General features: G+C 50.7%; 1 protein-coding gene across 4 annotated transcripts in view; it reads left to right on the forward strand.

Moving 5' to 3' along the window:
• The first annotated feature begins 239 nt into the window (after nt 1-239).
• Nucleotides 240-26981, forward strand: part of MVB12B (multivesicular body subunit 12B) — a 72542-nt gene continuing 45800 nt past the window's right edge. Inside the window, exons 1-7 of one of the 4 annotated variants that reach the window (XM_064524003.1) lie at nt 240-468; nt 7558-7643; nt 8729-8851; nt 17724-17831; nt 21517-21613; nt 24704-24833; nt 25119-25241. In XM_064524003.1, the coding sequence (XP_064380073.1) occupies nt 264-468; nt 7558-7643; nt 8729-8851; nt 17724-17831; nt 21517-21613; nt 24704-24833; nt 25119-25241 (872 nt within the window). In that variant the 5' untranslated portion in view covers nt 240-263. Of the gene's footprint in view, nt 469-767; nt 907-7557; nt 7644-8728; nt 8852-17723; nt 17832-21516; nt 21614-24703; nt 24834-25118; nt 25242-26981 lie in introns of those variants that run through there. The other 3 variants (XM_064524006.1, XM_064524005.1, XM_064524004.1) reach the window with 3 other exon arrangements.

Below are 26981 nucleotides of genomic sequence, written 5' to 3' on the forward strand. Positions count from 1 at the left end.
CCATAGCTCGTGACTTGGGCAGAACATTAACCAGGAGAAATTGTACAGAGATTTCCAGCTAAGTGGAAGTCAACAGATTAATCATTTTCTCTGTAAAGTGTATGTATTTTTTTTGCAGTGTGGGGGTCATAAGAGCTGTACTTCACCTTCCCTCAAAGGTAGAGTCCTGCTTTTTCTCCTAGTTAACGTAGGGTGCTGCAGAGGGAGGCGGGTGTCCTCAGGGAAGCGCTGCCCCAGCAGTACCGCGGGAGCGCAGGGGTTTTATGAACTCGGTCCAGTTCCAGGTGCTGCAGCTCCGAGCTCGCGTCCCCTCTCCCACGAGCGCCGTGCGTTTCCTGCGTGCCTTTGACGTAGGCCGGGCAGCGAAAACGGAAAATCAAGTTTCCCCTTTGCCCGCGGTGCGAGTTTTGCTTCGGGCCGGTGCCTCGGAGCGGGCGGCGGCCCCGGCCGGGGGGGCGGCGGATGGCGGTGAGCGGGGGCCGGGGGGCGCGGGGGCCGGCGCTCCTCGCTGGAGAGGGCCCGGAGCCGGCTCGGCGCCCCGGTGCGGGGGGCTCGGTGCGGGGCCGGCGGCGCCTGGGAGCGGGGGGGCGGGGGCGGGGGCCTGCGCGGCGGCGGGGCGCGCCCGAGCTGCGGCTGCTCCGGCCGCGCCGCTGCCGAGGGGCGCCCGGCCGGGCCCAGCCGCAGCCAGCGCCGCCGCCGCCGCGTGAGGCGCCGCGCGGGGCCGGGGCCGGGGCCGGGGCCGGGGCCTGGTGGCTGCCGCTCCCCCCGCGGCTCCGCCCGGGCCCAGGCCGCTCCCCCGCCGCCGCCGCGCCTCCCGCCGGGCCCTGCCGCGCCGCGCCGGCGATGAGGAGCTGCTTCTGCCTGCGCCGGGGGAGCCGCGACCCGCCGCCAGCCGCACGGGCAACAGTTAAGTGTCCGCCGCGCCCGGCCCCGCCGCGGCCCTGCCGCCGCGCCCGGCCCTGCCGCGCCTCGGGGCGGCCCTCGGCGGCGCCGCCTGCCCCGCGCGGCGAGGCGCTGGGGCGCGGGCGGGGCCCGGTCACCCCGAGGGCCGCTCCCCCCCCCGCCGCCCCGCTCCGCTCCGCCGGGGGCCCGGTCCGCCCTGCGTGCCCGGAGCGGCGCTGGCCCGCGGGCCGTGACCCGTGTCCTGCGGGCGGGCAGGGCCCTCGGTTTCCTGAGAGCCGCAAAAGCAGCGGCCGGAGCCGCAAGCGAGGCGGGCGACGGCGCGTTTCCCCCTTGGTCCCACGCGCCCTGCGATCAGGCACAGACCATGGTGCCCGTTGCTTTTGGTGCTTTGTTCGGTGCTTAGAATCGCATTTTGCGGAGGAAATCTTTGTTTTCAGCACTGCCAGCCTTGTGTGCAGGTGGCTGCGTTATTCGGTCTTGAGCTATTTGGTTTCACGCAAGTAAGGTCAGGTAACTTCACTGGGTCTGTTGGTCACTGCAGGAATAGCTTCACCGAGCTGCCATGTGACGAAGTCCTAGCGACCTTGACCTCGTGAAGAGTTCATTGAGAGCTTTGTTAGTGACTGGTTAGGGGAAATAACAAAAAAATGGCTTTTTGTTTCGTTTTGTTTTTGTGCTGCAAGTATTTCTCATATGGATTCACTTGACTGCCCATCTTCCCCACCTGTTCCCGGAGGTCTCTGCACAGCCCGAGGTGATAACGTGCGTTGTTTCTCTCTGCGTGTGCTAACCAGAGCAATGATACCGATCTGCCTGTGTCATGTCTTTTGTTATGAAGACATGAATTTTCACTTTAGTGTTTGGAAAGGTTCATAACGATCTACTGAGCTTCAGTATTTTCTGGGCTTTCTTTAGGCGGGGACATTCACAGCTCGATGGTGTTAGCACAAGTTCTGAGTGCTTCAGCTGAAAGGCGAGCTGGGCTTCAGCAGGTGCTCGGCTGGTCAAGTTAAGAGTTGCTTTTCTCCATCTTGTATTTTATTTCAGCTGAGTTAGAGCACGCTAATATATACCTGTGTCTAGCCTGCCATGTTATGTGGCAAGTTAGCAGTGCGATTCAGCATCGTCCCTGTAATTTTTAGCTGAAATAGCCTTATCCATTAGATTTGCTCAGCCTACTGGGGTGAAAGCTTAGTTTGAGGTTCTGGAGGTGTGAAACTAATCACAAAATATTTCTGTTTTGTAGTGCACACTTCTCTCTGACAAAGTGAATCCCAGGCTTAAGGGTTCCTTTAACCCCCAGGGACTTGTTCAGTTATTTCTATCCTGGCAGGTGTATGAACTGAATGTCATTTAAATTTTGCTACCCTGGTGCAAGGTCATCTGTGTAGGGAAGTCTATTTTGGTTTGAAATAGGACACTTCACAAATTAGTGTCCATAGTTAGAACTGCTGAGAAGTAATGCAAGGTCTGAATTTGGCTAATTCTGTTATTTAAGTTCCTGTTTCCATTCAGTTCTGTCTCAAATTGTAGAGATTTTGCAACTGATGTGGGGGCAGCTGTCTCAGGGGTGGGAGTGCATCTTTAGCTTGGTGTAGAGGTGATTTCAGAGGTGACTTGGTTTTAGGTGAAACAGGAAGCTGAAATTCTGGGTGCTCGTGATCATCCAGGCTTCTAGAGCACGGACCGCATGTCCAGTCCTGGTCTCCAGCTCTTCTGATCGAAACTGAGTGGTTTGAACTACTCAGTGAACGGAAATGGATATTTGGCTGGGGCTATGTCCTGCCTGGGCGTGCGTACGCTGAGGTGGCGGGTGGACTGGACATGCAGAGATACGCATCCATTTCAGTTCCAAGCAAGCCACGTTGTGCCAGTAGTAGTTACCTCGTTTTTAAAATGATGCAGGGATAACCTGAGCGTGTGAATGAAGGTTTTAGCAATGCGTCTGCTTTGGTTTAATAGAAGTAGTTCCTATAGGGTGCAGGAGCTTAGTGAGGTAATTGATGATTTTTTCCAGTCTTGCCTCAGCTCATACTTTTCTGCCTGTGGGAAAAGCAAGTGAGTGTCAAAGTGTAGGGCTGTAGTTGGAGGAAGAAACAATACAACAATTATCTTTATAACTCCCTTGCTGTTTAGCTTCAGAACTTGACCTGTTTTGCTGGCAGCATGATGTTTCTTTAGCAAATACATCATCAGGCCTGATCCACTCGTGCACCACCTGCTCGTGAGCTTGTCTGATTTGTTAGAATGGAATGCCAGGAAGGAAAAGCGCTCTAGAAAATAGCGCAGTCACCTCTGAAAGTGCATCCCTTTGCTGTGTGCGTCCCAGCCAAAGCACAGCAGTGTGTGTGGTCAGAGCACCCTAACGGAATACCCGAAATGGACAGCGGAGCCAGCAAAAAATATGCGTAGGATAAACTAATAAAAGCAGAGATGAGGTAGCAAGAAAATGGGTGAGAGACAATCCAGGAATGCAAGAGTGCAGGGAAGAAAAAAAAGTAAACAGACTATCTTAGGGGGGTCCCAAAAGCCAGGCAGAAGGGGAGATGTGTAACTGCGGGCACGGACTGCAGAACGGCCATCCTCGGGGTGATGGGCTAGGATAGACTTTGACATCTTGGGACCACGTGAGGCTCGGGCGGCTGAGGCGGCTACCCGGAGCTTCCCGCTTCCGACAGTCAGCAGTGTGTGTTGCGCTAGCAGGGAAACGAGGGCCCTGTGTTAGAAGATCGTCTCAGGAGCAGAGCCAGTGTGCGTGCTGGGAGTCAATACTGTGCAGGTAGGTGGACCCGGATCTGAACAAAAGTGAGCGTTGTGTGGTGATGGATCAAACCCAGATTCTGTGGCTAGATTACGCTTGTGTGGCTTTCTGACAAAGCATCGCTGCATGCTGTCTGCATCAGCTCCTGGGCCGTTCCTCCCCCTATCCATACCCCGTCGTTTGCCCGTAGTCTGACAAAGCCTCTGGAGTCAGAGGTGGCAGAATTGGGCAGAAGGCCGCTTCCCCTGTTTTGTGTAAAAGGCCCTGGATCTGTTGGCCTAGAGCTTCCTGCTGCAAAGACTTTTGGAAAGCTGGTTAGCTGCTCTGCGTGGAGGCTCGGCTCGCTGCAAGGCACGTCTGACACGGACCTCTGCTACCCAGCCTCCGTGCAGCGTGGCCAGCAGAGCGGTCTGCGTTTGTGTTGAAACAAGGGTCCTTGCTTCATTACTGATGGACCGGGGCGGTTTTGCCTGCGTTTGCTCCAGGAAAGTCCATTCTTGCTATTCCTGCCTGTCGTTCCAGACTGGGAATCTTCCTGTGTTCTCGGGTCACCACAAGGAAGATCAAACACTGGCGTAAGTGCAACAATTTGCAACCGTATGTAGAGTTTGCTGCTGATGCAAACAGAGTTCCCCGCTGTTGTTGAAGAGCGTGAGAGTATGTACCCATCTGTTTGCCTCTCAGGCTACAGATCCATCTTCCACTGCGCTGGCCAGGTACTGAGGGGTTCGCAGATGTAGCTTGTTTGGGCAGCGTTGCTGGCAGTGGGGAGGTACCAAGTCAGCTCAGGTTTCTCTATGCCATACACCTGCAAAGATGCCCGATCTGCTGTATCCAGCCTTGCTGAGCCGGGCCTGGATTGGTGCCACGCAGAGCGAGGAGAGGGGGGAAAAGCATTTAAGGCCGGTATCTTGGGAGAGGGTGAAGAGAAGGAGGTGACGGAGGTGGCTCCTCGGAGAGCCTTGCGAAGGCAGTCCCCGCGGCTCCCCTAACCGCGTGCTGCGTGCCGGGGGAGGCCTTTGGCTGCGAGTTCAGCAGAGCGGCCGTTCCCCAGCGCTGCGGGGCCGAGCCGGCTCCGGCTGTACGTGTGGCACAAGGAGCGATCCCCTTGCTGCAGACAGGGATCGAGATCCCCGTAGCCCCCATCGCGGCCTGCGCTCCCCGGCTGGTGCCGGGAGGAGAGGAGGCAGATAAATGCAGCTAGTCGGAGGAGATGTTTAGAATAAAGTCAGCCACGTGTCCACTGTGAATCAAAAGCCCATTCTCTGCTTCTTGTCCCGAGGGCATCCCCGGCTGCCGGCAGGATGCTCGTAACAGCACGAGGCAGTTATTTTCTTTGGTGGAGGCACGTCCTTTCCCCGCTCGCTTTGTCCGAGTGGCCCCGCAGCGTTTGGGAGCTTCTTCCTGCCCTGGGGCTTGCATCCGGTTGCCTTCCTGCCTTGGGGGCTGTGAGCGGAGGTGGCCGAGGACCACCTCCCGGGAGCATGTCCCCAGATAACTGCAGGAATGTTCTTCCGACCGTTTCGGGCCGTTCCCAGGACAGCCCTGCAGCGGGTGGAACGGGGGTGAACACGGAGGCGAGAGGAAGGCCGTCTCCTGCTCGGCTGGTTTGAGCTCTCGGCCACCGTGGTGTTAGGCCGGCAGATAGGTCAGACTTGCATTGCTTAAAGAGAACTTCATTAAAATAACAGGCTTTCTAGTAGGAGTGTTTACTGAATCCTGCTCTTTAATGCAGTCTGTTATTTCACTGTTTTTTTGTTTTTGTTTTTAAACTTTAAGTTCAAAGACATGATAGAAGAGAAACTGAACTTTGCAGATGCCTCCAAGGGAGAAGTGAAGTGTAGCTCCTCATCTGGGTGACTGCCCAGCCAGAAACTCCTCTCTAACCTGTGCAGAGTTCACAGAAACATTCATCTGTGTGTACAAACTGGTTTCTACTGTTTCACATCTGTTCCAGATGCATGCTTGATACCATCAGCAAAATGGGAAGTCGTCCTTAGTGGATGACCGCTCGTATCCACGTGCAGGTTTCCACAGCTCGCTTGTACACGCCTAGCGCGGGGGAGCCCCGGCCTGCACCCCTAAGCCTTGCCGCAGGAGGGGCGCACGGGCCCTGCCGGCGTCAGGGGCGCGGGCCTGGACCGTTGCTGCCCCAGTCCAGAGCAGGACCAGGGTGCACGCCACACGCACAGGTCTGGCTGTTACTTTTCCAAACAGAGGCCCTCCTTCCCCGTCCCCGCTGGCTCTCGGGACTGGCTGCGGTCTGGAGCTGAGCAGGGGCGACCGTGCCTGGAGCTGGGCAGCGGGAGCAGCCGCGAGGAGCCCAGCCCCTGCCTGTCACCCGCTCGCTGCCCTCTGGGCCCGTCACATCTGCAGCTTCGATCTTCTGCCATCTCCAGGCAGAAAGCCCTGTTTCGTTCGTGCTTAGCCTCTGCTGTTACCGCCATAAAAAGGCTTTGTGTGAGCCGTGACAAAGTGAGGATTGATGGAGTTCCCTCTCCCCTCCCCCTGCCGCGCTGAGTCAGGCCCCCACAAATAGCTTAGTGCTGCTGGCTGCGTGGCACCTCGTCCACAAAGGTGCCTTTCTTCCCCTCAGCCCGGGGAGATGCGTGTCAGGATGAGAAACGCACCTCTGCGAAGCTGTCCCCGGGGTGCCGCTACGAGCACCCACCTCCCGCCGTGGCCGGGCTTCGTCCTGGGCGCAGCCCGTGGCCCGTCGCTCCCCGTCAGCCGGCCCCGGCTTGCTGCAGGCTCTCGGCTTGTCCCCAAAGCCACCCCGGGAACCTGGGCTGCGGATGCATCCCCTGGCGAGTCTGCGTCCCGCCTCAGCCTTGTTCCCGTGAGCGCTGCTGCAAAAGGGAAGGGGCAGAGGGTGTTTCCTTCCCATCTGTCTGGGTGGTTCCAGGGTTTTGGAAAGGGGCAGGGGCGCTCTGATCCCGTCTGAGGTGAAATGGTCGTGCTGCCGGGGCACACGCCAGCGCTGCTCTCCTGCGTGCCGCCTCGGCCGTGCCGCTCTGGGAGCACGCTCTGCTGCCTCCGGCACCCCGCGGAGCCGCGCGGAGGGAGAGGGAGCGGGAGAGGGAGCCTCGCCGGAGGACGCGTTTGCTGGTGGTAGGAGGTGTTTGGAGAATAGATCTGCTTTCCCTCAGTACAGCAGCAATAATGCTGAAATCTGCTGTGGGTTTTTCTTCAGTACGTTAGGGAATAGCATTAGTTACCTGTAGCACAGTCCAAAATGACCTCGCAGAAGCCAGTATCAGCGTTTGTTATCTCCCAGCTCCTCCCAGTGCGTAATAACAAGTCATCAAGTTATTGTGAGTAACTTGGAAAAGTTTCAGAAAGCGTGCATTCATACAAGGAACAGATTGTAAGTTCTTTATTAAATTCACATTATGTTTGTTCAGTCCTGCGTATTTTAGGCCCTCTCTGGACTATTTGCAAGGTATTTTGAGGAGCTCGTGGGCTGCAGTGTGGGAATGCAGCGGGGTTCAGTTTGTCTGAATTGCATCTAGCTCCACGTGAGAGCAGTGTCCTCTGTGCGGGCTCTGCGGTGGGGTCGAGGACCTCCGCGTGCCTCGCGGACGCTGGGGATGGGGACACTGCTGCGAAGGAGGGGGAATGGGCAAGTAAGGTTCAGGATGCCCCTGTGGTTGTGCCCTGGGAGTTAGATTGCGCAGGGGACAAAGTGGGTCCACCTCGGTTGGCTCTGGGCTTTCTGGATGCTCGTCTAGGTGAGGAAGCAACTCTCTCCTGAATTTGGTTCATTGGCAATTGTGTTTTCATCAGTACTGATCACTGGCTTCTGTTGGTTTGGATGCTTTAGACAGCCTGGTTGTTTGCGTGGTATTATTGTTTACACAGGGCCCAGACTTGCTCTTTTTTGTTGCCTGCAGCACGATGTTTGTTCAGACTGGGCACTGTGAAGTGTAAACCCAGGTCCCACTGGCACCAGCACTCACCTCTGCCTTTTCTAGAAGCAGTAAGTAACCAGCCATCTTCATGGCCTAGAAATGTTGGGGTTTAACTGCTGCGAAGAGGGAGCTGAATTAGGTGGCTCTGGTTCACAGCTTGTCTGGCTGCTCAGCAGTGACGCTTGTTTACGCGGAGCGCTGCCCTGTATCTGGGTGCGTGGGGGGCGGTTTCCCGGGGCGGTCCTGCCTGGGAGCCAGCGGAGACCTGCCCTGGCTGGCTGCCTCGGCAGGAGACCACATGCTGAGGCTGTGCCGCCTTTCCCCATCCTCCTCCTCCTCCTCCTCCTCCTCCTCCTCTGCGAGTTCCCCAGCAGTGCTCTCGCCCTCTCCTCCTGCTTCCTGCAACAGCATCTCTGCTAATTGAGTTAGTTTTGTCCTCTTCTACCCCCTTTGCCTATCTCCCTCACCCGAAGTATTTAGTGATGCCCTCCCTTTCCTCCTGGAAGATGCTCAGCTTTTTTTCAAGGCCTCTGTCTGCTTTGCATCAGACCGTCCTGTGCTGCTTCATCTGTGTTTCCCTGGTGTTCAGGCTCTTTGCAGCAAGCGTAGTTTTGCATACAGCGCCAGATACATCTGTGCTGCTACGTGAAAATGGCCTTGTTAAGGAGGGTGTGATGGGACCGAAGCCTCATGGGGGAACCCCGGCTTGTTTAACACCTTTGGGGATGGGGAGCCTCATAATGAAGCTAGTAGGAGCAGATTTCGTGATGCTTAAAATGGCAGAGCTACTTTAACCAGCCCGACTCAGGGATGAAATCTGCTCTTTATTGGGAGTGGAGGGATGAGCCTGGGTTTTCTTACTGTTGCTAGATGGAGACCAGCCCATGCTGAATATTCTGGAAACAGTAAAATTAATCTCAGAAGAGGCTATTGGCCCAAATTCCATACCTATCAGGCTTTGCACAAATGTAACTTATCAAAAACAAATGAAAATGCAGAAGGTGTGTCTGGCCTAACCCTGTGTTTAACTTGGCAGTCTTGTCGCTGTGCTTCAGCACAGGCACGGTGGCATGCATGCAGGCTGTCAGTGCTCTGCACATTCTTCTGGGGTATGCTGCAGAGCAGCCCTTTAATTCTGCTCCTTTTGTTTCAGGATCAGTCCATAATGCCTGAAGTGCGAGACCTTTCAGATGCTTTGCCTGACTTGCCGATGGATCCGATCACAGGTGTTGGCGTTGTTGCATCCCGGAACCGAGCACCGACAGGTTATGATGTAGTAAGTAGAGCTATTTCAGCTGCCGTTGCTAAAGCTTTGGTTCTGTATTAATGAGGTTTTACTTTGCTGGGAATAGCTTCATTTCCAGAGAGGGCGTACCTTCAGGAATGTGTTTTAAGAACTAATTTTATATACAGCTGCCCACCTCTCAGCCCACAGCAGTGCTTTCCCTCCGCGGAGTTTTGTGGGTGCAGTCATGCTACTTCATCTGTGCTACTCCATAGGAGCGTAATTACCTGGAGGAGGGGTTTTCAGAAACAGCTGGCCAGTGTGGCATGCAAATTTAATAATCCTAGTAACATTCATCCTGAAGGATTCGTAAGTATTGCACAAATTATATCTCTGAATAGATGGATCCCGCATCAGCTGTTTAATCCCACATATCAGCACTGCACAGTGATGATGAGAAGCTTCAGAATGGAAAGCAGAGTTTCACATCAGCTGAAATCGCAGGGACAGTTTTGATGGATAGAATGCAAACCCCTGAATTAGGCACTGGGGGGAGGCTGGGCAGCAAGGAAAGGCAGCTGGATACAGTAGAGATGATGAGAGGCATAAACATATCTGAATGGATAGATGGAGGTCAGTGTTTAACATCTGCTTGTTCCTTGGATTGCTTGGATAAGTTGCTGTATAACAAATAGCATGATTCCCTCCCCGCCCAAATAGGCTAGTGGCCCAACCAGTGAAACATCATAAAACACTAATCATGTAGAGTTTTATGTGAAGATTTGGTCTATAGTCCATCTGCTTACCTTTCTACGTATCTTGCTGCAACGGAACTTGGGTAGTCAGGTGTGGAAGCCAGCTAACTGAGGCTTTGCTCACACCTTTACAGCTCTGGGTCATAGCAGAGCCTGTGCAGTGTGAGAGGGGAGAAAATGGATCAGGCTCAAGTAAGGATGTTGTGGGAGAGAGTTGTGAAAAGGCTCCTTAGAGACCCAGAAGGTTTTTTGCATTTACTGCATTTTTTCTGAGTGCTGATTGCCTGCATGAGCCGGGCTGTGTAATTAGCTGCTTGCTCTGATAAAGGAGCATGGGACAATGTGAGCTGTGATAACGGAATTGCATTCTGCCTAAATGACTGGGCAGAGAGAGCGCTCACCCCAGACGGCCTGCCTATGGTTTAATAGGGAGCTTGAGAACGAACGCAGTTCACACTAAACAAGATAAAAGGTTCTTCCTGTGGTGGCTTAATCCAATTACGGTGGTGTTGTAATAATGCTTGTGAATGTGGGTCGCGCTCTCCGAGGGGGCACAGAGAGAAGGCTGCCTTTCCTCGGATTTTCTCTCTTCCCGCGTGCTTGCAGCGAGCTCTTCTCTGGCCCAGGGGCCAGCAGTCCAGCTCTAGGCAATGGTGAAGCGCCTGCTGTCCGCACTTGCTGTACCCTGTGCCTGACTTCCACCCATTTTCTCCTCCAGCCTTATTGTGTGGCACATCAGTAGTCCAACTCTGTCTGGATGCTGTGTGGACCTCGCAACCTGCAGTCTGTGTCCTTTCCACCTGGGAGAAGCCGCATCTCCACGGGTGCTCTAGGTGCCACCGTGGCGTAACGGGACGCCCTTGTGCCGAAACCCAGAGGACGGTGACACGCGGGGCTGTGTTCTTGTCTGGGTGTCTGGGAATGTGCTCCTCCGCACGAGTCGGGACTCTGTAGTTGTACGTGGTATGCAGGGTTGCCACTTGCCCGTGACCTCTATGAGACCCAGTCCTTACTCTCTCAAGGCATGAAGCCAGATAGGCAGAAGTGAACTTCTAAGTGCAGTGGAAAAAGTCTGTGGCATGTTCTGAGACTTGGGCAACGCGTGGACCTAAGCAGTCGCAGGCTCTGTGCTTCCAGATAGGCGATTTCCTTGGTGAGACACTAGCAGTTGCTTGCCACTTCAGGGTGTAAAGCCTGGACGAAGGCAGCTGCGGCAGCTCCATTCCAGGAGTATTTTTCGCAAAGCCATCATCACCAGAGGTTCGGACTGCACCCTGAAAGGGAGAATCAACATCATTTGGAAAGTGTTAACGCCCGTCTGTCTTGGGATATTCTTGCAGTCTCCGTAGGTATCTGATCACTTTGCCTTTTGCTACAGCATCCTGCAGCATTCAGTTCTACAGGTGAGTTCAGAGTTGTGTGGGAAAGTACCTCAGTTTGACATCTGGCGGTTTCAGTGATGGTTTTGAGCTCTGTGACGGTGAAGAGAAGTACCCAGTTCTCCATTTCTGAGACAGATATATTATTTATAGGTTTTGTCCAGTTTTCCTTTCATTCATATCCTTTGTACAGTAAACAAACATTACAATGTTGTTTTCCTTCTTTTTCCCTTTGCTCCTTTTTGAAACCAGCAAGCAAGGACATTCGTGCTATGGCCAAGGTTTATGTTAACTGCCTGGGAGCACGGCCTGGTCCGTTTGCCGAGCTTGCGTAGAGCCCTGCAGGTCTGCTGTACCGTCCGGGCTGGAGGTGGGCAGTGCTGCAGAGCAGAGGGCAGAGGTGCCAAACCCGTGGGGATCTTGGCGAACGGGTGGGAGGCTTTTCCCCCCAGTAGTTTTCTGATTATCCAGAGATCGATCTCTATTCTCTTTGTGTCTGCTTAGAAAACAGCTACTGACGCTCGCAGTGACTAGCCGGTACTTTTAATAGCTGAAGCAGTAAAGACTTGGTTTTGCCAAAATATACAGACTGTGTCTGTACTTAGATTCCTGAAAATCTGCCCAAACTGGCAAGACCGAGCGTATGGGTGGGGAGGAAAGGGGGGAGAGGTGGGCGGAAGGGACCCTGGGGACAGGAGCGGGGTGGCTCCGCGCCGCAGCGTGGCTGACGGAGGGCTGGCAGCCGGCTTGGCCGCCTGCTCCGCTCCGCGGGTGGAAGGCAGAGTGCCCTCGGCCTGGGGGCTGCTCTAGGGCTCGGCGGGCAGTGCCTCGGCAGCCGGCCGCCTGCCTGCCCTGGCACGCGTGGCCGCGGCAGGCCCGTCCCGCAGGGCAGCGCTGGCGAAAGGACCGTCTTGCGGTTGCCAGCTCCATCACGCTAGCTGCTGGGCAGCAGCTGAGTCGCTCCACGCTTGGAGAAGCAGGCTGGGGGATGTCGCCTTCCTTTCTGGGGGTCACTTTCGCCAAGTCTGTTGGTATCACGTGCTTGAGGGATGTCTTTGCTGGACTGCTGGCTGCAAAAATGCCAGAAGTCTCCAGCTCTTTGAGGAGAAAGTGCTGTTCCTTCCCAGCCCCACAAGGAATTGTCTGTCTTCAATACTGGGTGTGTGCCAGGTGAGCTGCTAAAGGGTGGTCAGCCTGGCTGTCCAGATTCCTGCTTCACTGTCCTGTCACCCCTCCTTGACCCTCTCCTCTGCTGCTCTCTCTCGTGTCCCTTCTTTCTCCTGGGACCTTTGGGCCCAGCTGTAACCATGCAGCATTGGCACAGACTGTAAACTGATAGAGCTTGTGTTTTGCTGCAGAGCATCTTGCTGCACTTCACAGTCATGTTTTTGGAGGGTTCATGAGTGCGGGGATTTCCTCCCACCTTTGGTACCTGGGGCAGACGAGGGGGTGGGAAGAAGCTGGAAGTAGCCCAGCTGCTGCTGGTCTCAAGCCTCCCTGCGGCACACTTCTGCTGTGGTGCTGTTCAGCCCGCGTTGTTCCCGCAGTCTTTGTGGCTGTGATTTTGACGCAGGCTGGGTTTAGCTCGTAGCGTCGGGATGCAGTTGCCAAACCAGAGCCAGTTGGTGTTGGGGAATAGCACCCCACTGCCCGCTGCAGCGTGGTCGGGAGGTGTAGGTGTGCTCGCAGCACTGGTTGCCCGGTGTCTCAGTGCTGAGTGCTGTCTCCTCCGTCTTGCATGTTCCTTGCATCTTTCCGAGCACAGAAGATGGTGAGCTGGAGCTGTCTGGTGCCCTTCCTGCCAGGACAGGTCTGCCTCGTTCTTTGCAGGCAGACTCCCTTCTAGCGTTGCCGCACCGAGGGCACGTTCCCCTCGCGAAGGAGTGCTCGGCTGCTCAGGCACTTTGAAGGGCAGCAGGGATCCTCCTTGCCTGCAGGAGCCCGGCAGATGATGTAAGAAGCTTCCTGTTTATGTTACTCCATTTTCTTTCCCCATGAGTCTTCTGACAAGTCAGTGCATGCTTACATTCTCCAGGCTTGGAGAAAGTCTTCAGCAGGATGATATGGGGCCACTGCATACAGGATTAACTGCTGCGGTTGGTGCCTGTGACTGTTCCATTTCAGTAGAAGCAGGAATGGTTCTGCTTGGCGTTTCAGTGGGGCCCTGGAGCTGGGTGAGGTGCTACCGCAGCTGCTTTTTGCTCTGCTGCTTGCGTTGTTTGGAACGGCTTTGCAGTAGCATTGCCGTTTGCCTCGTGCGTGGCCAGGGCAGGCAGCAGGGGAGCGAGCGCTTCAAGCAGGCAGCAGCTCAGCTCGGTGAAGAAGCGTCTGGAGAACCCCAAGGGTCTGACCTGCTTCTCCCTAGAGACCCTTTTGCTGAGTCCAGGGCTGTGCGCTGGGTCTCCGGCGTCCTGTTCCAAGTGCCCTGTGCTTCGCGCGGGTCTTGGCGGGGCGGGGGTGGAGAGCCCAGGGCCCAGGGAGGAGAAGCGGAGGTGGCTGTTGTTTCGGGTGCTGGTGCCTGCAGGCAGGGCTCCCTCTCCTTCGTCCCACGCGGCTTTGTTTTCAGCTGCGCCCTCGGCCGAGGTTCCCGTGGGTGCCGCGGGGTTGCTGGCAGGGAAGCGCCGGCTTTGCGACCCTGCTGCGTGCGCCCGCGCGGGTGGCACGAGACGCGGCACGCACGAAGCTGCCCTGTGCTCCGCGGCCATGGGCGAACATGGGCAAGGAAGGTTCTGCTCAGCTTTGTCAAGAACACGAAGCAAGTGGGATTGTGCGAGAGGAAAACCTCCCTGTTTAATCTGGGAGCTGCCTTTCTAGTGAGTAGTGTGAAATGTTCCCAAGTCTCTAAAGATAAATTGAATGCTTCATTTCATGACTTACTGGGAAATTAACTTGTCTTTCTATTAGATATTTGACTAGTTAGAAGGTAAGGTTGTTCCCTAAAAGGGATTTTTTGGCATCATTAAGTCAAGGTTTAAACGCTGCTAGGCTTTGCTGTTGGGAAGAGGCTGGGATTGCAGTTTGCTTGCCTGCCCTGGGGGACACTCCTACATTTCAGCTAACTGTGATTCAGACGTATTTTGGGCAGTTAGTTTTAAGCGAGATGGTATCAACTTAAGTACTGCACTTCCACCTTAAAAAATTACTTAGTATTGCTGTAAGTATCATATAAAATTCCTAAAACTTAGAGGTTAGATGAAAAACTGCATTTAACAGCAACTTATGTATCGTCCGTTTTACAATTTCAGACTAGGACTATTGTTACCTGTTAAGTTTTGAGTACCTTCCATGTGGGAACAAAGAAGAGAAAACTGGCTAACATGGGAAAAATTAAAACACAGGACTCGAACTGTATTCTTTAACAAAGTGATTGCATTTGGCTGTAGTCTCTCCAACTGTTTCTAACAAGGGCTGGAGTTCGAGCTGAGGGTCCCTGTACGTCCACTAAATTGTACTGTTTTTTTAAACAGTCCGTTCTCAGAATATCTTTTTACCAGGACTGGCTTACCCTTAGTGGAGAGAGTGCATATGGATTTTATATATCCTCAAACAAGCACCTTAAGAGAGAGATCTGAACTGAAGAAATTAAAAAAGCAAAATCCTGTTTTAAAATTTTACCACTTAAAATTGTTGCATTTTTCTTCGCAGAAGCCTGACCACAAAAGCCGCACGTGTGTCATGCGGGGGGATGAGCTGAGCAGGGCCTTGTGACTAGGAGTTGCCTGAATGCAGAGAACAGCCAATGCGCTTTGCTCCCTTTGCTGATCAGACGATAAACATGCTTTTCTCTCACGCACTTTGGGTAATTGGAGGGTCTTGTCAGCACACATCTCTTGCTTCCTGCGCTCCGTACACAGTCTCTGCTCAACAAAACACGGGTGCAAACGGCAAAAAAAAATGTCAGCTGCTTTTTTATCAGTGTTCTGGGGCCAAAGTCTTACTCAATTCAGTGATGTTGCAGACTTGGAAGAACAGCGGTGGAAGAGTTTGCCCCTGTCTGAAAGGCGTTAAACAGAGTTCGGTTGTGCTTCTGAATAGCTTCAGATCGTGTTAGAGTCTTCTGCTGGGAGCCGTCAGCCGGGCAGTAGTGTGATGGGTGATAGGGTTTCTGCCACCCTTCTCCTTGCGTTTGTCTTGTTGTCTCCTCCCTTAGCCAAAAACCCTTTCGGGGCAGGGATTCTCACCAGCTTGCACCAAGCAGCAGCTGCCCCCGCTGCTAATGGAGAGCACCCCTTCTCCTAGGAGGGAGTGCTGCCTCGTGCTGATCCCCTTCGAATGGCCTTGGAGGTGGGATCTCCTCCTGCCTCCCTTTCCCTGTGCATGCATTTGTCTCTCCTGTGGAGGACCTAGGATTTTTCTTTGCCCTCAGTGTGGTGTTTGCCATTGATTTAATTGAATGCAAGATTGAACTGGAGACAGGACAGTGGACAGATGTTGTGCAGGTGTGCACGTCCGTATAGGGCACTGCTGCTAACATCCGTGAGCGACTAGGCCTTGCCTTCTGGCTGGTGGAAGCAGCTTCTCGCCTGGAGACCAGAATTCCTCTATTGCTTTTCTGTGAAAATAATACTGAGATCAGGCAGTTTCCTGAGCTTGTCTGAGCAGATTTGTCCCTGAAGTTACATGTGTCCCTTTGTAACTCCTTCAGGCTATTTGCTGTAGTCATTTATCACATGGTTCTCTCGGAGCATTCTGCAAGTACTCGCAGCTTGTGCTGTGTTACCGAATTTTTGGCCATCAACAGATTGTTTTCATTGGAATTTACTTTCCTGGCACCATCTGCATGCTCGGCATTTTATCTCCTTAGGACATAATGCTGCTACAGGCATTCCTTAGCAATAGGTGCTTATAGCATTATTAACTCCTTAGGCCCCTTAGACAGCTCAGAGAAAGGCCCAGCCGTGCAGTGGTGCTCACTCCTCCCCGGTTTGGCTTCCGTGGTTGTGCACATGACGGACAGCGAGATGCAAGTCGAGCCGTGGCTTTTGGGGCCGCCTGCCCCCGTTCCCGCTGCTTCGAAGTAGGGGTCGGTTGCGGGGGGCGGAGGTGTGTGTGTGTGCAGAGTCTGGACACGGAGGTGGATCGTGTTTTCCCAGGGCTTCTCCGCCTGCCCCTGCAGAGACTGAGCTGTCTCATCCTCGCGAGTGCCCCACCAGTACCGCAGATCTGGGCATCTTGCCCCGAGGGGCAGGCGGAGCTGATGAATGCCTGTTGCAGCCCCGCTGAGTCAGAGCCAGCAGTTTGTGGGAGATTTCTTTTAGGGCTTCTAAAAGTATGTGGGATCCTTCAGGATTATCCTGAAGCTGCTACTCTTTGACGCCTGTCCTGGCAGTGCCGAATATCTGGATCTAGTCCCCAACCAGCTGTGACATAACAGACATTGACCTGAGATGGCAGGGTTGTATGTTGTTAGGTGAGATTTGTCATCCGTGAATAAGGAAAAAATAAAACCTGATCAGAGCCTCAGTGGCTGAGAATGAGTTGATCTAAATTACGGAAAGAACTGAAGAGCTTTGGCTGTTAGAAAACCATTCCCTGAGACGCTTGCTAGGAAGTGGAAGCCTCTCTGTTGGTCTTGAATGGTTGGCATATCTAGTGCTGCAGGGGACCCTCTTGGTGCTGTTGGGTGCTGGGTCCTGAGGTTTGCTCTTTGCTTCTCCCTTAGGCCAGTCCTGGAAATGTCCATACCTCTAATGCCTCTACAAAGAGTTTGTGGGAGCTGTAGACTGATGAACTGATTTCACGCCGTGGAGATGTTTCCAGTGTCCGCTGTTGGAAGGGTTAATTTCTTAGGGATCCTGTGTATGTTCTGTTGGCTTAGCTGGCAAGCTGTGTCCCAGTTTAACCCGGAAAACACCAGTGTCTTGGAATAAGCTGAAGGCAATGCATGCAGCTTGGTCTGGTGCGTTAGAAGGTTTCATCCCAGTAGGCCTGGGAAGGAGCTGCAGAAGCTGTGGGTCTTGGGGAAGTAACAGATGCGCTCTGTTGTGTGTTGAGAAAAGTGGTTGTGTTAGTCCATAGTGCTGGGTCTGCTCCAGAGCTCAGCTGCATGTGCAGACTTCATAAGAGAGAGGGAAATTCAGAAGGGTGTACCTGAGCTCGTGTCCTGTTTTTCTGAGCGAGTGAAATGCAGCGATTCTGGTGCTGATGCCCCAAGCCCTGCTTTGGAAAGATGACTAACGCAAAGGCTTTGCTTTGTCAATCTGTTGTAACGGTTGTAGCTGCGCTGCTGCTTGGAAGTGACATTTTAAACACAATTAAAATGGTGTGTGAAATCACAAGGAAAGACTTGATAAAAATCTTTGCAGAAATACTTGTTCTCGCCTTGTCCCCTAGCAGGACAAGTGGCTGTAACTCTTGGTCTGCCTTGGGGCCGCGTCCATGCGGTGGTCGCTTTGCAGATGGTCCTTCTGTGCTTTGTCAAAATGGAGCCTCCTTATAGCTTGAAATAGCGTGCCCTTGCATGCATGGTGGTAATAAGTGCCTTAATATGCTGACTTTTCCAAACTATTGTTTGGATACTGTAACCAAAACTGCTGTTTCCTCATTAGAATAGCTTTTGTCAGGGTATCTTTAATCAATGGACTCCCTAGAGACAGTATTTTTAGAACTTCTTTTTTATACCTCCTCTTGGAAGTTCTTTGCACTGCACCTTGTGAAAAGAAACTAATGAGATGCTGTGAGAGTTCGGGCTACTGTTAATTAGAATAGGTCTGAGGAAGAAGTACTGCACATATATTAACTTTATCTTGGCTCACATGTCCCCTCTCTCCCTCTGTCTCTTCTTTCCAGGTTGCACAAACAGCAGATGGCTTGGATGCTGACCTCTGGAAAGATGGTTTATTTAAATCCAAGGTCACACGATACCTGTGCTTCACGAGATCATTTTCAAAAGAAAATGTGAGTTGGTTTGCTGAGTGTCTGCATGATTTGCATCTGTGCCTGATACGGTCCTATCCATAAGATGATTCATTTTATGGAGCCAATTATAATTCAGGCAGGCATTTCACTGAGTTTGGGTGAGTCAGGAGGCAAACTGCAATGGCTGGATATTTGGGTTTTTTTGTCTATTTTCTTCATGGAAAGAAACCACTGGCAAAATCTGCAATAAAAGCAGCAGAGAAGTTAATGTTTGCATTTCAACAACCCCCTTGCATTCCTGCTCTAGCAATGGGCACTGAGTGCTAGCAAATCTGATTAAGTTCTAGCTCTTAATTACATACAGAAGCAAATGCTGTAGCTAATATTGACAAAAGAAATGTTAGTTTCTGAATCCAGGGGCATAATATGTATTTTTCTGTAGCATTAACTTTTCATTCTTTGTTGTTTTTCTGCTGATTCTTGAAAACTTGACCATGTTGTGCACATGCTGCTCTGTACTTCTGTGTAATGTGTCTAGTGAGCTCAAGTTCATATCTGATCGGTGGCCGTTGTCTGCCCACATCTCCAGAGACCGCATGCAGTGAGACCCTGATGCCTTCCACTGTGTTCACTTAATTTTCCAGTTGAGGGTAGTGTGAAAACTTCCATTTTTCTGGAGGAACTATTTAATTCTACAATGAATGCACTCCATCTAGTGGGTAATTCTGCTGCTCTGGTGTTTTGGATATTCACAGTGACTCTGTTGTCAGGAGTATGGAATACCATTTTGTACCTGTGCTTTCAGCAATGACAGAAACAGAAAAGCAACTGCTGATCATGGATCTTGACAGGAAAACCAAGGGACCTGCCAATTTTCAGCATTTGACCTTTATTCCCTCTGCTTTTCTGCCTTCCTTTAGGTTAAAATGAACCTCCAGAGCTGAGGGGAATATTGTTTCCTGGAATAACTGTGCTTTTTGTCCCTGAGTACCTGCAGTAGCAGTAATAATAGCCCCAGATTAGGTAGGGAAGATATTAAACAGAAGGATTTGTGATCATTTGAGTATTACATTTATCTGTGGCTACCTTAAATGCAAGGTTGTCAGAAATAATTATAGGGTAGTAGCAAATACTGGCTACCAGAGACAGTGTAAATACCACAGTCAGTGCCTGTTGGGCTTTTGGCATGAATCATCTGCTCAGCGAGGTTTGGGAATACGCTCTTCATATTTATGAGGAGTGAATTAAAGCGAGTGCGGGGAGGAGGATTGACGGGGTCTCAGCTGTGCAGCTGACGGATGTGCGAGGTGTGGCACGAGCTGCTGCATCTCGCGCCCCGGCGTTGCCTCGCAGCCCTGTGCCGGCGGCAGCTGCTGGGCTTACGGGCGCTTCCGAGCGAGCTCCTGGGCGGCAGCCCGCGGTGCCAGGCTTTGAGCGCTGGCGTGGGGCGCCTGCTCCCGTGATGCACTGTTGGCATACCCCCATGGATGGGGAAAACCTCCCCGTCTTTTTGGAGGACGGATTTCCAAAAGCAGGTCAGTCTTCGGTAAACTGCCTGGTGGGTTCCTTCCTGATGATGCTCTGCTGCTCAAGTTAAACAGAACAGCAGCCGGTGCTGCTTAAGGCTGTAGGTTTTGTGTATGCAAGGGCGCTTTTTTGTGATGCAGAGATGAGATCAGTAGATGCTGATAGCGGTCTGCTGGCATCTGTGAGCTGATCAGCACTTCTGCTTCTCTAGCTGCAGGAAGGCAGGAGAGAGGTTAAAGGCTTGGGAGGAGGAGGGGAGCGAGGGGAGGGAACGGCTCCTTCCCCTTGCGCAGGGAGCAGCACCCTGGTCCCGGGTTGGTGCTACAAGAGCTTCCCCTCCCTCCCAGGCCACTCCGGCCACGCAGGGGTGTGATGTGCTGCCCAGCTTTGGACCTCTGAGGGTTAAAAGGCCTTGGACCTTCAGCAGTGATCTAGGGCTCTTGACTTGTCTCCTTGGACACTGATGTGTTGCTGCTCTTTGCATTGGAACTTTTATGGCACAGGGATGTTTTGTTTTTAACAAAACAATGGGAACTATTTTGTCCTGAAAAGCTTGTAGTTAGCAGAGTTAAGCCGCCTGAGTTACTGGCTTTATAATGGAGATGGTCTGTAAGTATCTCTTTCTCAGGATGATCGTTCTCAACAGCTTGGAGTGTTTGACAGGTCATAACTTATCAAAAACTTTGATGTTTTCCATGTGTTGGTACTTAAGCGTCATAGCTAGAAGGCCCTAAATGACACGCCTCACAAATGGAGAGGCTTCATGCCCTCTTCTCTCACCTATATGCCAGAGAATCAGTACTGACTCCTGAGTCTTCAATAGTTAACAAACTTAGCAAAGTCATCTCTTCTACCTGTCCGCTGTTGATGGAGGAATGATCACTGGTTCAGCTGGAAGTTACATGCTAATGTAGCACAGCCAGTCAGTCTGGATAAATAAAGCATGAAAGATGAATCAGCAAAGACCACTTTATCTACACTTGCCGTGCCAGGACCATGTTAGCCGACACGTTCAGGCTTCACGGAATCCAGCGTGGCTCGCGCTGGGGTCAGCTAGCTGGGCACGGGGACGGAGGCAGCGCGGGGCTGCCCGGCCTCCGTCGTTCCTGCAAGCAAAGGATGCGTGCCGGGCTTGTGTGCTGTGGGGACAGGGCTACCGGCGTGGTGGCCCTGCTCGTGAGGAACTGACTGTGAAGAACTTCAAAAAAAATCACCTGGAAATGCTCAGAACTGGTCAGCCCTTACTTCAAAGGCTGCAGGTTCAAATGCATTTTAAAGTAGTTCAGTGCGATAATTGGAGAGCAGAGGTTTGGCTGAAATACTTTTCCTGACAGATTCAGACTATGGGAGGTGCTTAGCAACAAGTAACAGTAAAACACACTGACATGGTTTGATGGCTTAGGATGAAATTTTAATTGTTCTGTATTGCATTTCTGTTTATAAAGGCTGTGTAGTAACTAAAGTGTTTTTGTTTTCCTTCCATACGTGAATCCAGATTATTGGCAGCAATGTTGGCTTTAACGAGAACTGCAAAGAAAATCTGGTTTCTGAACAATAGCCGAGGCTGTCATTCTAAATTGTGTTTTTAGCTTTTCAAGCCTTGATTAATAGGACACGGCATCAGTTCAGAATTCATATGGATTCCAAATGAAGTTTATCATTCCAAATGGCGTGCTCTTTTGGAGCTTGCCTGCTTTTGGAGCTAGAACCATGTGTATTCAGTACTAATTAGCTAATGCATGTAATAACTTTGGCTGTGTCTAAATGAACCGTCTTCCCGTAATGCTTCCTGCTGTTACTGTCACAGAAACGTTATGTTGCTATTGTAGATGTAGAGTGTGTGAGAACTAAGGGGACCAGCTTAGTGGATGGGTTGTTGGTGGTACTTGGAACTGCCATGATTTCAAGAGGAAGAATTTGGTTGCTCTTCTGAGATTCCAGACGTTACGGCTGTGGATGAGATGTAAGAATCTGTAGATGTAGGGAGTTGTCCAGCATCTCTTACTCAGTGATCATGCGTAGCTCCTACAGAGGGGACAGCTGAAGTGTTGGCATGGTACCTGCTTACCTTTTTATCAGTCAGCGGTCAGATGCAATGACAAGGCATTGGGGTTCATCTTGGGGTTCAATGGGCAAGAAAAGGTGGGTTTGAATTTAGTTGTGTTGTCATAGTTAACTCTGTTTTTTCTCTCTTCAGAGTCATTTAGGCAATGTCTTGGTTGATATGAAGCTCATTGATATCAAGGACACGTTACCTGTGGGCTTCATCCCCATCCAGGAGACTGTTGATACACGTAAGTTGGTGTCTGTGCTTTTTCGGTTGCGTGTCTTGGGAGCAGCTGCTTTTTCGTGCCTGTGCCGTTGGGTAACGGAGAGGCTGTATGCCAGGAGAGGGGTGCTCTAAGCACTGCTGCTGTCTGAGGCGTGTGCGTGTTTGGGGACAGTGCCAGGCCGGAATGAAACAGCCTTCTCAGTTTTCCTGTACTCTTCAGGTTTTCTAATACTGTTGCCCTGACGACCACCAATGTGCCCGCTAGAGTAGCGCAGCTCCTGAGCAGGAAGGAATAGTTTATTCCTTCATTCTGCAAGGGTGGACTAGGCATGGGAGGCAACTTAGCTGCTGTGCCGGAGGCAGTGTTCACACATGTATACGGTATGGACGCTGCGTGCATGTAGTACTGTGTTCGTGAAAGCTTTACACCTCCTGCCACGAGCAGACGAAGGCCCGTGTCTCGGGAGGTGGTGCTGGGGATGGCGTGATACGTTTGTGCTTGAGAGAAGCCACAGGTGGAATCTCCAGGGAAAATATCCTGATTTCTGCAGGAGAAAAATGGCTTTCTGGAGAATAGCTAAAAGGGGGGAGTGTAATCTACTCTTAGGCCGGGCTTCCTGCAGCGTTTCAGCCAGCAGTTCCCAGACAATGCCTTTGGATGGCAGGGCAGCTGGAGCCGAGTCCGGACACAGCGCCCTGGCTGGCAGTCGGCATCAGGCGCTTTTGGCTTGCGTTGCAGAGGGGCCTGGGGACGAGCGGCATGGAGCGGACTGTGCAGGGCTGCAGGATGCTGAGCGGGTGCAGTTGCTGCTCAAGAATGTGAGCTGGCTGGTACCAGCTCTTGTCAGTAATGAAGTCCAGACTAGTTATGAATAGAAAGGAGTTAAATGAGCCGCCTTTGCAGGGAATAATTCATCCGGGTCTGCAGCAGATGAGGATGATTTTTTCAGTCACTACCAACCTGGTTCTGGTTTGAACCTGTGACCTAGAAGTGCAAGGCTCTGTAACCCATTACTGGTTTCCCCTGTGGCATCCCCCTTCCCTTAGAGAACTGCACAACACGTGGGGCAGAGGAAAGCCATCAGCTTATCAGGCTCACCCTTGGGAGTACAGGGCAGTTATCTGTCGTGTGTTGCTGTTGTTTGTGTAGAAGTCCTGGTGGAGAGGTGAAAGGGGACTTTGTCGTTAATTTAAAATGCATTGAATTGCAACCTATGCAATCTTTAAAGCAGAGGCACTGTCTTTATTAATGAAGTGGTGCATTTCCCTGCCTCCATTAGCATGACTAAACGCATTTCGATTGACTGTTCATAATATGTTTATTTAAAATTAGCTCTGGTTAAGCATGTGTAATTAATGGATCTAACTCCTAAACCAAGTTTGCTACAGACTACAGGCTCTAGCCAAGTGTGAAAGAGATAGACGACAAAAGCAAGTAGTCAGCTTTGTTCTATTGTGAAAGTCAAATAATAAGAGACACTGATTTTGTTCAGAGTTAAATTTGTGGTTATACGTTTCCAGTTATGCTCTTCACTTTTAAGTGACATTTGGCCTGTAATAAATGTATTAAATATAGCAGTCTTTAGCAGATTCTGACAAAATTTTCAGATAGGAAAATCTAAAACCTGGGATCCTAAAATCCGTTTTGGGCATTTCATATGAAAGCCCTCATTTTCCAAAGCAGGAGAAGATTAGAGTTCAGCGATATAGGTATTTAGCATCTCTAAAAAGCAGCGCTATACATGCAAAGTTGCATGCACAGATGCTGAAGTGTGACTCACCTCGCACTGCTGGGACGTTTGTTGGTGCTGGTCCGACAGCGTATTTCAATGGCCAAGATGGATTGCTATCACAAAGATACAGATTACAAAACAGGAGGAGCCTATGGAGAAAGGGCTGCATGCCATCTGTTGAAGAAGGATATTTATTCATATTAAACCGAAGGGTTTTTATTTTCCAGGGGCTTGTTTGTACTCGTTGGTAGCTTTCAGTTTTTCATTCAGTGTCTGTGCTTCTGATTTTCAGTTTATCAGTAAACTTCTGCGATGCCTTTCAAGTGCCTGCAGTGACAATAGAAACCTCAGCTTCCTCACATTCAGGCTCTCGCAGTCTGTTCAGGGTGAGATGGAGCAATGGTTTCCAAGTACCGCAAACCTGCGTCTGCATGCTAGTACCACGTTTTCATGCACCCGCCCCGTATCTGAACGTGGGTTGTATCCGTATGCAGACAGACAGCGCACACGCGTGAATCCGTCGCGCAGATGGGCCATAACTCTGATGGGCTTAAGTTTTTCATGGTGGATAACGTGGAAACAAGTGAAGTTGCTCTGTGACGCATAGCAAGGAGGAGCTGTGCAGAAGACTCATCCACCCTGAGAACACAGTTCAAGCTTGCCCAGTTGTCCTGTGGGGGATCCTAGCAATTACTGCTTTGTTAATCTGGTTTTAACCCTGCTAAGATACCAGGACAACTACTGTGAGAGTATCACTTTAGTGTTAGCGGGCTGAATCAGGAGAGGTCATTAACTCCTAGGATTTGAGAGATTTGCACAGACAACTTTTATTATTAGCCACTCTACATGGCAGTCTGTTTTCTGACTGCTCTTCGTCTGGGCTTGGTTGGCTGCTTGGAAGCGCTTGGCAGAACAAACCGGCTGGTTATGTCAGCAGCTTCCATGTATGTTCCTAGAAGCAGCCTTTGTAGCAGAAATACTTAGATATTGCTATCCAGGCCAGTAAGGCAAACATTACCTTAGAAAGAGAAAGTGAATATGAGAAGTATATGGAAGTGAAAAAATCGCCTGCTGCCTCTGCTCTCTGGTGCAGTGTTCTGTGGCATGCTTGATGTTTTATCCTCTCTTTAGAGGGTAGTATGGACTATTGGTTCATTGCGGTGCCTAATAACAAATCTCACACACTGTGCAGAGAGCTCCTGATAGAAAGTTTCTTCAGTCACTGAATGCACTACACTGTCTGGTTTGCTGACATATATCTGTTCTTTGGCTCCAGTTACTGCCATAATTATCGGACTAATATTTGGAGAGACAACAAATAACATTTGCACACTGATCTTGCATAAAAACCAACCTCTGTCCTGGGTTGTTTTTTGCAGAAGAGGTAGCTTTCAGAAAGAAGAGACTGTGCATTAAATTCATCCCTCGAGATTCTACAGAGGCAGCAATCTGTGATATCCGAATTCTGGGTAGATCTAAACAAGCCCCTCCTCAATACACATTCATAGGGTAAGTACCCCTCACTCCAGAAGCTGCTCTTGTATTTTCCGTTGAATGGTATATGCCAAGGCTAAGCACCCTGTTTTCCTGTAAATACTAAGTAGGAATTTATAAGAGAATTTGAAAGGTCTGTGTAAGTCTTGCTGAACTTGATCTAGGAATCAATTAAACATCTTTTCAATTAGACTGGTTCTTAACTAACCAAGGTGTTTGGGAAACACCTCTGTGCTTGATGTTCTTGCACACATGTAGCATTTGCTTGTAGCATTCATGTCTTCTGTGTTGATTACAAAGGGAACTGAACAACATGGGCATTTGGTACCGGATGGGCAGAGTTCCACGAAACCATGAATCTTCACAGCCCACGACTCCTTCTCCCCAAGTACCGTCTTCAACACCAGCTCCCAACTTGCCTAGGTAAGTTTTCTGCTTTCCAGCCTCTTCTGTTTGACGCTGCATGGCATATTGTTACTAAGCTGCTAGCCCGGTGGAATTGAGATCAGGGTACCACATTATTATGAATAATTACATCGCCTGACCTGATAACGAGGGAATGAATTGTTCTTCCAAGTATTTGCACTTCTGGAAGCACCTTTGGCTGCCACTGTATAAAGACATACAGGTGAAATAGAAGAAATAAAAAGCCTGCAAAGAAAGGAAAACAGGCAGTGAACTTACAGCCACATTGCAATATTCGTCACACCTTTTCTTTGCTTTAAACTCTGTGAGATGCCATAGGTTCTAACGAGCGTGTGTTGGTTAGCTCTGGAAGGTGGGCCAGAACTGTCACTAAACTGACTTCTCTCAAGGACCAAAGGGAGGGAGAAATGTTCACACGTTTTTTAATGCAGAGGGAGACCAATTTTGCCTTACTCTCCACAATTAGTCCACTCATGGTTTGAAGTACTGACCCTGTTTTTACTTTTCTTGGACCTGTCTACTAAGCTTCAGTCTTGCAGTCGATAGTGAATACACAGAACAGACTGCTCATCGTGCAGTGAATACAGGAGCAGAGCTTTTGGGCAGACACTGGCGTAGTGTCTGTCCACTGTTTCCATAACTGTTATCCATAACTGTTTCTATTTTTTTTAACATAAATACATATACATATATATGTGTGCGTGTGTATACACTTACATATAACAGCTGCCCTATAATGATAGCTTAATTACTGGATTTCTCAGGACAAAACAACAGGCAGGTTGAGCTGAGCAATTTATATTCCTGGCATAGATATGAAAACACAGCATCCGATGTGAGACATGCTCTTACTGGTGAGGATACTCACACTGAACTCCTGGCCCAGCCGTTGCCAGCGCGCAGCACATTCTTTACAGGTCCCTTTTGGCTTTTGCTTAATGAAGTAAAAACATATTTTTGCATCATTGCTTTATTAGATATTTGGTATGCTGCAGATATGTTTACAGTATCCCAGTAACTGTTGAGAGCTAAAATTTCAAAGGTGACAGCAGAGGGGAATTCCTGGGAAATTGATATATATACAAAGCTTGTTGTATAGTGTGGGTAGAAAATACTCATATCCTTTGAAATCTTGATTTACAAGTCATTTCAGAGTTGATGGTTTTAAACTGCTGTAAATAATTTCTGAAAGAGCTATCCAGTAACTTGTTGAGATGGGTGCATACATTAGAGCCTTCAACCATGACCCACAGAACACTTAAAAAAATATATAAATCTATATCTGCTGTATTGTAGTGGCTCTTCCACCTCTCTGCATAGTTTAGGTCTTCATCTCTCACTGAAGGTTTTGCTCAGGTACCTGGCATACCTTGGCATGCTCCTTGCTGTCCTTTACTGACTGTCAGTTGTACCTGATACCGCCTCGCTCTTAAAACGGAGGTGGAGGCAAAAGAGATGAGAAGCCAGCAGACTTCTGGAGTTCTCAGCCTGTCTCACTGGGAGCTGCTGTGTTGTTTTGAAATTCCACTGGACATAAATTACATGCTGGCAAAGGCCATGCAAGATCAGAGAAAGAGATGTCTTGATTTTACAGCACAGATCTTCATTTTTTGTCTGCAAGAAGTTCCTGCCTGGGCAAATTTCCACAATAAAGAGAAAAATTATCATAGCAAGAGAATGTCAATGGCAGTCCTTAATCACTAAGTGTGGAAGGGTCACTTTATGGCCGAACAGGGA

This window comes from Dromaius novaehollandiae, chromosome 20 (genome assembly GCF_036370855.1).
Source record: "Dromaius novaehollandiae isolate bDroNov1 chromosome 20, bDroNov1.hap1, whole genome shotgun sequence".
Lineage (NCBI taxonomy): Eukaryota > Metazoa > Chordata > Aves > Casuariiformes > Dromaiidae > Dromaius > Dromaius novaehollandiae.